At 36.1% G+C, this 11,537-nt stretch overlaps 1 protein-coding gene across 2 annotated transcripts; it reads right to left on the reverse strand.

Moving 5' to 3' along the window:
• Positions 1–1,105: 1,105 nt before the first annotated feature.
• Positions 1,106–9,979, reverse strand: LOC115953039 (putative potassium transporter 12). Of its 2 annotated transcripts, none has more exons than XM_031070471.1 (9): positions 9,247–9,979; positions 7,420–7,648; positions 7,077–7,325; positions 5,195–5,245; positions 4,445–4,705; positions 3,455–3,507; positions 3,240–3,354; positions 2,950–3,105; positions 1,106–2,361 (listed from the first exon to the last, which is right to left on the reverse strand). In XM_031070471.1, exons 1-9 carry the CDS (start codon positions 9,508–9,510, stop codon positions 1,313–1,315), a joined length of 2,427 nt encoding a protein of 808 aa, XP_030926331.1. In that variant the 5' UTR covers positions 9,511–9,979; the 3' UTR covers positions 1,106–1,312. The 2 variants fall into 2 exon arrangements, with proteins under 2 accessions (XP_030926331.1, XP_030926330.1); XM_031070470.1 differs by having other exon boundaries at positions 2,851–3,105.
• Between the last annotated feature and the right edge of the window lie 1,558 nt (positions 9,980–11,537).

The following is an 11,537-nucleotide window of genomic DNA, read 5'->3' on the forward strand; positions in this document are numbered from 1 at the left end:
AGCAAGAGAGAGATAGTGCAATAAACAATGAGCATGATTTTCTTTTTCTTTTTCTTTTTCTTTTTCTGATGAATAACCCTGAGCATGACTTGTTCCATACTGGAGAAGCTTACTATTTACAAGTTACTACACAACTGTGAAGTTGGAGATATGTAAGTATGCATTTGGATCAGCTTATTTTGAGTTTGTTGTGTGAAAATAATCTCAACCGTGAAAATAATCTCAACCATACTAAACCTAAGTCCAAAATGTTTGAAAATGGAATAAAAAGTTTTTAACATTCACATCAATTTGTGCAAAAATTATTGTTTATTTCAGAAAAAGAACCTACTTTTCTTTCTATTTAAACTAACCATTTTTCAAAACACTTACATCTGATTATCTATTATATACTCTATTTCATTAAAATATCAAAATTTTCTTGATTTTTTTATTCGTCTCTTTCTCTTCACACACAACAACTATCATTCACTCTCTTTCTTCACTCTCATAAAGCGCAAAGAAATAATACAAATTTGTTTTGAATAAGCTACAATGACTTGTACATTTACACAATCATCATAACAAAATCTCATTTTGCACAAATGGTTCATGATCTAATGTGAGTGATTTTTAGGCTTCATTAGCCATATTTTTAACTTTATGCTATTTTATATGAGTTGGTGCAAATGTTCAAAGCTAAGGTAAAGCACAAAAGATAAGCACGGGCTTTTTGTTCTAGTGTGTTCTCACTCCATGTTAGGCAAAAGTTCAGTATAATCCCCAGATAATAGGAATACATTTACTGCATGTGATATGTGTGTGTGTGAGAGAGAGAGAGAGAGAGAGAGAGAGATAAATATTATTAATAGCAAGGGAATATTAAGTACAAAAAAAAAAGTACAACAATCCAGCAAAAATACCAGAACAATGCAATACCACACAACCAAACCAAACCAAACCAAACCAGCAATCAAAACAACATTACCACAACACAGCACTAACAAGTAACAACTAAGACTCAAGACAGTAAATGGAAATATCCAAAGGCAACAAAGAGATCTGATAAGAATAGAACTTCTAGCATTCTTGTACCAATATATTCTTGACATCAAACATCACAGAATGGGTAAGAGAAGATAGAAGAGAATGTGCATTGAAGACAAAAGAAACCTATAATTGATTCTCAAAGTTACAACAGGAAGCCAATACCATGGTAAGATTTTATCATTCCTAGTTTTGTTTCAAAAAACTTTGTCAAGATTCCAGCATAGAGATAGCAATGGGATACAAAGTCATTGAATAAGGCAGTTTCTAAAACATGACAAACAGATTACACCATATATGTCATTCCCACTCGAATGATATTCATGTGAGGTGTTCTCATGTTTGCAGTACCTGCTCTACAGTTCCTCCTCATGAATCCATAGAAGTAATTTATAACCAATTTCTTAATGAAAAATGAGTTTTTCTTTGCCTTCACATCTCCGTGGGCCAGCATATAAGTAAATCCAGAATCCATTGCCTCTCGAAGAGCTGAAAGCTCATACTCCAGACTTGGGTCTTCATCCTGTGACATGACACTTGATAGCAATTCCGAGGAAACTTCTGAGATAGAAGTTCCTGTTTCTTCCAATCTTCGATCCTGCATCAATGGAATCCTAAGCTCACCATTCCCATCAACACCAGGGGCTCCAGAATCCCTTGACCTCACTGAAACGCTATCAAACTCCAACTCATTTAAATTGCTCTCCAACGCAAGATCTTGAGCCTCCCTTCTTAAGAATTTCTCTAGGCTTTCAACCAAAAGTTGCTCAAATGCATGATGGTCTTCCTTCCGGACATCTTTGTAACCGTATCGAGCAACACAATGGAACATATGGTAGTCTTTTGGGCAAACTCTTCGAAACAAAAACCTTTCCTCTTGAGGAACCACTGGGATTGGGACATATTTAATGCAAACAAACACTATTGTAGAGTGGATAGCTGGAAGGCTCAGTAAGAACTGCCCAAAGATGGAGGGAATCCCCTGGACAAGCTCATTGTAAAGCAATCCAATTCCTGGGACTCTTACAGTCCCAAGGGTTGAACCTAGTTCAAGCATGAAGTCCATGGATATCTTCTCCCTGACTTCACTCCGGTATTTCAACACACTCCCATAGTTCCAAATGTACATCACACAGAGGAAGCAAGTAGCAAAAACAAGTGGAAGCCAACCACCCCCTTTGATTTTAGATAGCACAGCTAACAAGTAGATGAGCTCTACTGATCCAAAAACAAGTGGGAAACACAGAGCCAAAAACAGGTTCTTCTGCCAGATTAGAAGCATTACAAGTGTAACCAAGGAGGTGCTCACAAGCATGACACCAACTTCAGCTATGCCTGCAAGAACAAATTAAATGGTTTTAGTAGGCATTACTTCCATAGGATAGTGTTCGTATGTGTGAACTAAAAATTCCCTATGTTGTTAATAAATTAACATTAATGGTCCTGTCCAATAGTAGATCAAGGACTTTGGGATTCAAGGGATTATTTGCCATCATCAACCTATATGCAATTCAGCCATTTAGTACCATGGAAAGGTCAACACAAAATGACACGATTTATTGAGGAAATGAAAAGAGTGTGTCTAGCAGTGAAGCATCACATGCAAAGTGAAAAGATAAGCATATGCTGTAATTCCAGCAATAACCACTGACCTCCAGGTCTCAAACATACACAGATTATTTTCACAATATATTGGATGAAAAACATTAGAATATGTAAATCAATTGAAAAGGCATAATGCAGTGTAGAACTTCTGTATAAAACCTTCTAATATTTTCTTAAAAGACACTTCCCAGGAAGAAGAGGAGGAGATAGTTACTTAACCATATGCATTGGCGATCTCTGTGGTGCTCTGAAAGATAGCAACTACAACTATGCACATGATCATTAAAAACCAATTCATTACAGGGATGTAAATTTGACCCATTCGCTTTCTTGAGGTGTGAACTATCTTCAGCCTTGGAAAGCATCCGAGAGCCATTGATTGCTTTACGCATGAAAATGTAGCAGATATCATTGCTTGGCTGGCAATCATGGCAGCAAGGGTTGCTAACACAAAAACTGGCCAGAATATAGCATCTGTTTGTTCCCAAGTTCCAAGAGCAGAAGTGTCAATATGAGTGCTAAATATAAACACATTTCTCTTGAATATAACATAAAATATTACAGTAATTTGGACAAATATAAGAAGCCATGTCATTAGAAAGTGTCACCTGGCACAGAGGCATAGAATATACTTTCTGCAGATTCAGGCGATTTCATCAGATAAGCAGCTTGGCCCATGTAAGCCAAGAGAAGACAGGGAAACACCACACAAGTAAAGGCAATCTGTGTAAGTAGTATGGATTAATTACAATAACCTTCCATTAAAGCAATTCCATGAAGTTATTCAAGGAAGAAATAAAATTGAGGTAGTGCAGAAACATACCTGTATGGCTCGTACAGAAAAATGGCCTAGATCAGCAAACATTGCTTCTGCTCCTGCAACAACATCAAGAAATGTCAACAAAGAGGCTCCTTTCTGCAAGTTTATTGGACAAATTGAAAAAAGGAAGAACAAAAGGCCATTTCTCATTCTGACATGGAAGCTATCATTCGTTGGATTTATTAAAAGTTCATTCAAAATTTCCAGAAAAGGCTTATTCTTTCATGATATCTACCAGCACATTAAAACCACCAAATTAGGTGAAAACACCTATCAAGAAAAGAAAAATAATTCAGCAAACTTATTAGCCAGCAGATCATCTCAGAAAGCCCTTGGTGAGATAGGTTTTTAACTTACAAAATAAAATACCCCTCCAGTTTAGGTCAAACCAACTATTATGAACTTTAGGCATCATAGCCAAGAAATGGCAATGGGGCAAAGCGGGACAGGCCAGGATGGACACCTCACCCTGCCCTCCCAGCCATAGATATCTACTTATCCTGATCTTGCTCCATACTAGAGTTGAGCAAAATTGTAAGCCCTTCCCCTGCCCCATCCCGCCTTGTAGTGTTGGCAGTGTGAGAGATAAACAGAAAACCAGAGATGCACAAAATACTAAATTTTAAAGCCCTCCCCCCCACGCCTCTCCTAAAAAAAAATATGATACAGCCATCAGATTGTTTGACTTAATTACCGGTTCTGTTTGTCACAGTTGTTATACAAGCTCCTTAACATTTACATCCTATCAAACTTGAGTTAAATGGAACATTTAAACCTAAGATTTTGGGTGATGCAATGATTTCAGGGTTTCCACTTCTATAGAAACACGGGTATTTTAAAAAAAAAACATGCAGCTGATGAGGTTAGGATATTTTAAAAACAAAGTAGGTAGAATCTTATCTCTATTAGGGGGGATCTGAAAATCTCTGCTGGTTGGCACAGATATCGATAAAAATTTTCCAGTTTAGTGAAGGATATGAAGGTGAGATGTACCTGTAATGCATAGAACACAACCACCAAGAGCTGACCATGCATCTGTGCTGTTCTTCTTGAAGAATAAATAGATATAAACTGGGTTGAATGCCCTTACAATAGTAATATCATACTTGACTATATTGTAAATTCCAATAGATCCCAGAGAAAAGAACCACAAAGCAAGTACAGGAGCAAACAGGAAACCAACTTTACCAGTCCCAAACTGCTGTATGCTAAACAAACACACAAGGATCATGATTGAAATAACAACTACACCACCTGAAAAAGAAACCAATCAGATTATAAACTATCCTGTTCAAAATGCTAATATTGGTCTGTCACCCACATTTCTTCATTAGCTATAGTCTATAGAAAAAGAAAATGCATCAATCAGATGGTTCAAAATGCAAACGCTAATTAGTCTTAAAGCTGTATCATGTAATGCGGTGACTAATTAGATTGTTCAGGCAGTCCAGCCTAATGCAGTGTGGTCACTAAATGATCCATGTTGACAGGCATCAAATTTATATCTTAAAGAGATATAACAAAAGACTGATGTAGAAGTCATGCTGCTCCAAGGAAAAATGTCCAACAAATCAATCTCCTCCAAAAAATTGATGCATTTAGAAAGTTCTTTATGATTGATGAGATATCATAAGGAAACATAAAAACTCAGTATCACACAACAGACCTGCTCTCAGTTCCTTCACTTGAAATCCTGGTAATAAACAAATCTTAAATACTTAAAGTGAAAACCAAGATACCCACCTGTACTAATTCCATCTATTTCATCCTCCAGACCACTCACAGCAGACATCACTGCAACAAGAAATATACATTAGTGTAACCTCAGGCAGTTAATGTCACCTATCAAAAGTGATAGCGCAAATTATTGCAAATTGAGGAGTGTAGTATAAGGATATTTCACTTCAAAGAAATAAGACAGTGAATAGAAAGTTCCAATAATCGACTTGGACAAGTCAAGAAAGTCTCTGTTCCGGCTATAAGGAACACTGGCTGCTAATCATGGTTAGTACATATCTCATATAAAATATAACAAGGCCCATTGTTGCAAGGTTCTAGTATGGATATTCCAGTTTCAAACATATATGATGCTAGATGAAAGAGATATTGGTTAACTCAATCAAGTCAAGAAAGCCTGTGTCCCTACAGCACCAAATATGTTATCTCCAAATAGATAGCTCTGCACCCCTTTAAGGCAAGCTTTCTGCTCCTTCTGAAGGAGCAAACATTCTTTGCCCATGAAACAAAACATGGAAGCTAAAAGTAAGATAACTATGGGCAAGGAGTTTAACAATATCAGAAAAATATGCAACCAACTCACTCCAGGCAAGCATCTGCTTATCTTCATATTTTCAAGCCTATAGAATATACAACTAGGATAGAAGTGGCAGTGTCAATGTAGTCCTAAATAGATTATAAGAACGCAATTATACATGCATGACTCTAGAGTGGCTTTCTTTGTATGGGCCACAGCCTTGGGGAAATGTCTGACAATTGACAATTTAAGGAAAAGAAAGGTTTGCATTTTGGATTGGTGTTATATATGCAAGTGTAATAATGAAAGTGTTGACCATCTATTCCTTCATTGCCCGGTTGCTTCGGAGCTGTGGGATATGGTTTTTGGTTTATTTGGAGTTTGTTGGGTCATGCCAATGTCTGTTGTTGGGCTTTTTGCTTGCTGGCAAGGTCGTTTTGGTCGTCATCGTAATGGAGATATTTGGAAGGTCGTTCCTCCTTGTTTGATGTGGTGTATTTGGAAGGAGAGAAATAGTAGGTGTTTTGAAGACATTGAGCGTTCCGTGCCTAATCTCAAGCTTCTATTTTTCCAAACCTTACTTGACTGGTTCTCTGTGTGGAGAAACCAACTTTTTTCTTCTATTTTGGATTTACTTGACTTTTGTAATATTCGTTTTTGTTTTGTTCACCCCTGTATTCTCCCTGTTTACTTGGGTGTCTCTCTCTCTTTGATATCAATGAATCTTTTTTACTTATCAAAAAAAAAAAAAAATTTATACATGCATGACTTTGTCTGCAAGCAAAGAGACCCTAGGCTGAAAAGTTGGGTAGGTGGAAAAACTTTATGATATCTAGATAATTCCAAAGCAGAGGAAATTGGCACAGCTCAGCAAACAAAACTACAGACACAGATTTCATCACATAGGTAGAATGGTCAAAGGACCAAACCCTGGTATGCAGAAGTAAAGACCCAGCAGAAGATAATATACTATTGTGGGGGCTTATTTTAAAAAAAAACAGCGAACTGTAAATAGTAAGCGGGGAAGGCAACGAAGCATGAATTGACCTAGCGAAGTGAACCTTGGGTGAGGTGCACTAGAGAGATAGCTTTTTTCTTCTTCTTTTTTGGGTTTGTCAAATTTTGTAAAATATGGAACTACTTCTTATCTTGACTCTTTTTATTTAATTCAAAACTAATGAATACATATTTTCATAAAAGACTAAAACATGAATCCTTTCTGGGCTAAACAAACTGTGTAATTACAATATGAAATACCTAGTGGTACGATACATCTGGTAGAATTTAGGTATTTCTAATGGAATTTCCTCAGTAATAGGAATATTAGTATCAGTGCCTAATCTTTATATATATATATATGCAACAATGTACCTGATATTGCTGGGGTTAGAATGCCATCTCCTATAATCATTGAAGTACCCATAAGAACCACTAGCAAGAGAAACGTTTTCAAGGATGATCTTTTTTCCAACGAGTCTTTTATCTTTAAAGCCCTTTCCAACTCTGGAGTGGGCAGTTTGAGTCGAAAACTTGATATTTGTTCATCAGCTGTCTGGCGATTAGGCAGCATATTAACATTTGCATACCTGCAAATCAGTGAGTACAGCGCAAATGTCCCTCCTACAATTGAAACCATAAATTTATTAACAATCACATGCTCTACCAGATGACAGCAAATAAAAGGAGACAGTAACTAAAAATAGAGAACACTTACCTTCCCCATTATCATTGGCTTTGAGTACCACAAAAACATATTTTGCCAGAGGAAGAAGAGCAATTGTGTACATCACTAGTGATAAAGCCCCCAAGATGTCAACATCGGACTTGATGGTAACCTTGCTGAACACATCAGCAAAGACATATAAAGGACTTGTACCCAAGTTGCCATATACCACACCAAGTGTCTGAAAAGCTAATGTGATAGTGTGCCACATGGAGATATCCTGATTCATTGCGAGCAATAGACTTAGTATAAGAGGAACAGTCCATTACATTGACATGTAAATTCTTTGTTACAGGATCAAGTAAAGTATTTCTGGCTGTGGGTTGATGATAGTGTGTGTGTGCATGTGTAATTTATGAGGGCTTTCTCCTTGTAGACTTGCAGTTGGGACTGTTGAAGCTTATTCCTTCTCAACTGCCTCTGAAGCCTTGCGCTCTTCACATGGAATGTCAATTTTGAAGTGATAAAGACACTAAATTATGAGAACTTCCTAAGTTGTTTCACACTCATCATAGAATAGGACACTAATATGTAATGTAAGAGTTTCTTGCTACATCTGGATTTTAACAGTATACCACCTTCACTAATATATACAAGTTGTCTCGCTGCTAGTGCTGCCATCTTCTAAATGTTCACTTAACTAGTGTTTCGCTTCATCTTTTTTTACCTAAAAAAGGATAGGGGGTGACTAGTCCATGGAAGACCCTACATGGACATGACCATAATAACACCTACCCACTGAGGAACCAATGCCTGAGGTTTCACTTAAAAGAACAATAGTCAAAAACTCCACCAGATGGGCAACGCAAAGCCAGATTGACTGCTCTTGCCTACAATTTAAGTCCTCCCACATTTCAAGATAACTCTTTTAAGTCCCCAACACCGAGTGCATCATAAAGCAAATCTGTTAAAGCCTGCTAACATGATGATAGGAGGTACTTGAGGTCACTCAACTTAACCACTCCGTTTATCTTTTTCAATTTACGGCTACTACTCTATGCCAATACCCTACTTTAAGGATAAAACTGTTTAACAGAAAGTTCAATCTTTTCCTTTTATTAAACAATTATTTTAATTTCAAAGTCCCATTATATTTTCTGCCCCTAATTTCATAAAATCTAAGACCCTGTTGATAATTTGAAAATAAACATCACATGAAACCACTAATTACCAATTTACCACAGATTTTAGTAAAAATGGATAACAGGTTTCTCCAAATTGCCAATAAGATAGTACACAATTTGAAAAGTCAGATTTTTTTTCTTTAAAAAATGAAAGAAAATCACTCTTAAGATACTTTTCTTGATTAAAGCATTAACTTTATTCCAAACTCCCATAATATATTCTACCCCTATTTCATAAAATGTAAGACCGTGTTGATGAATTTTTTTTTTTTTTTGAGAAGAACCGTGCTGATGAATTTGAACATAAATATCACATGGCACAACTAATTAGCACAAGTACAACAACAATAAAGCCTTAGGCCCTTAGCACCAAAAATTTGGGCCAGCTATGGATCTTCAACACAGAATTGGCCACATTTATTTCTTTTCTAATTAGCACAAGTATAAAGTAAAAATGGATAAATGGGTATCTCTAAATTGCCAATAAGATGGTACAAAATTAGCACAAGTACAACAACAACAATCAAACCTTAGTACCAAAATTTTGGAGTCTGCTATAGATCTTCAACACAGAGTCAGCCACAAGTATTATTTTCTAATGACCACCAGTATTTAGTAAAAAATGGATAAACAGGTTTCTTCAAATTGCCAATAAGATAGTACACAATTTGAAACAACAGCAAGTATATGATACCTTGGTATGGTGGCCATGATCTCCTGCAATCTCCATGGCTTCAACATCAAAAGAGTCCACTCTCCTGGCCTTCTTCACTAGCCTCCTCCTTAAAGGTCCTTGCCCTTCTCTGGTCTCACTTTCATCAAGCAGTGACCATGGAGGTGACTCTGAATCCACTTCACTACCATCAACCCACCTGGAGTCACTGCCACCACCACTACCATTAACACTACTACCCGTCAACCTCACACTGCTCTCTTCAATCCCATCATGTTCTTCCATATTTCCACCAATCCCACCTCCCAAAATCACAGCTTTTGTACAAAAACACTTCAAAAATCACAGCTTTTGTACCCAAAAAAAAAAAAAAACGATATCCACTTGGCTCAAGTGCTTCACCCTTCAGTACTAATCCACAGAACTAGTAAACATTAAAAGATTTTCTTATAAAACCTGAACAAAAATTTGCTATTGATGCACAAATTTGCAAGCAAATTGCTGCAACCTCTCATTGTTTATTCAAATGAATTGTGTCTCACAATTTCTGGCTGTTGGCTGTTTGGGACATAGAAACAACCATAGTCCCAACTCCTTAGCACTGAACTGGCCAGGACTGGTGTTGAAGTTTAAATAAAAACCTTTTCCTTATGACACAGCTCTTTTCTCCATTGGCTACTGGTTGAGACTCAGACATAAATAGTTCTGGTTGGTCAATTTCTTTCTCCATTTGTTCTCAGTAATTTTAGGTCACTTGCTCAACTGAGCCGTAATTCCCTTGACTTGAGTTGGTCAGGAGTTTAATGAAGTTTTAATTGGTATCTTTTTTATTATTATTATTATTATTATTATTATTATTTAGGTAAGATATAAATTTTACTCTAGTCTAATGTAAATGTAGATGTGTGTAAAGTTTATTTTTTGAGATTTGAACCTTGACTATTACCTTTCATACCCTACAAGTACTTAATACTTAAAAAGTGATCATCATGTTAAGGGTGCGCAGTAATATCTTTGTTATTATTATTATTATTATTAGCATAAATTATCTTTATTATTTCAAGTATTCCTTATCAGTAAATTCAGGAATTATTTCATTATAAAAATAAAAATAAAAATTTGGGGATTACTCTTGAGAAAAGGTTTTTATACAACCTGAGTTGCAGGAATTTTTATGCTACACAATGTTAAAAAAAAAAATCATATGTACTTAGTCATATTGACAATTTTAATGAGTAATTTGACTTAATTAAATAATACATGTGGATGGTTTTTTTTTTTTTTAACCGCCACATAGTGGGCTGTGTAAGAATTATGTGATTAAATTTACAATTTTTCAATAGTTTAACTTTTTGAGAGAATCAGTAATTTAACACAATATCAAAGCATAAGCAAATTTCGATCCATATCTTCGCATATTAAAAAGTAGTTTGAGCCCACATATGATGGAGGTTGTTAGATATATGTGGTTAAATGATTGAATTTACTATTTCCAATTAGCTTAAGGTTTTGGGACAGATTGCATAAAAACTTAGCTCTCTTTCTTGAGTATTGGGCTAATGTGAGATAGTAATTGTGGGGGGTCCAAGGAGCAGAGAGGATTAGACCAAGGAAAAACTTGTATAAACTAGCTCGAGGAGATGAGTAAGATTCGAGGAACCCACCTGCCCGAGGATGGTAGCAGAAATATAGTTAGTATCTAAAGAAGGCCCAGGAAGAGAAGGAGGGACCGAGGAAGGAGCAATGGATGTGGCAAGAAGTTTCATGAAAGATATATTTCCCACATCCACATTGAATGCTTCATATCAACCATATCAGTTGCATTAATGTGGAAATGACACCTAAACAGTAAATTCACAACTAGCAACCCCTTCTACCACCTTCAGTAGAGTTGTGATGGGACGAGTACCCTGAGAAATGTTTAAAAACTTACAAGTGGAGGGCTATGATGAAAGAAGGGAGGATATAAAAGGGAGGGAACCTCCTACAAAGAGAGGGCTTTTTCCTAGAATATTAAAAAAAAAAAAAAAAAAAAAAAAAAAAAAAAGAAGGGTTTTGAAATTGGAACATTCATATATAAGAAACCAATCATCAAACTTACCAAAGGAGAGCATTTTTCTCAATCATTACTTATACTTCACTTCTCTATCACTCTAGTCTCATTGGTTATACGTCAGGATTTAGTTTAGAATTGCACTTGAAGTGTTTTCTCACTCTCTCCTTCAAGAAATTCTATTATTTGGGCTTAGTTTGAAGGATAAGGCACCATTGTTCTGAGCACTTACAGGAACAAAAATTTTCAAAAATATTAT

The sequence above is a fragment of the Quercus lobata genome, chromosome 7 (assembly GCF_001633185.2).
Source record: "Quercus lobata isolate SW786 chromosome 7, ValleyOak3.0 Primary Assembly, whole genome shotgun sequence".
Lineage (NCBI taxonomy): Eukaryota > Viridiplantae > Streptophyta > Magnoliopsida > Fagales > Fagaceae > Quercus > Quercus lobata.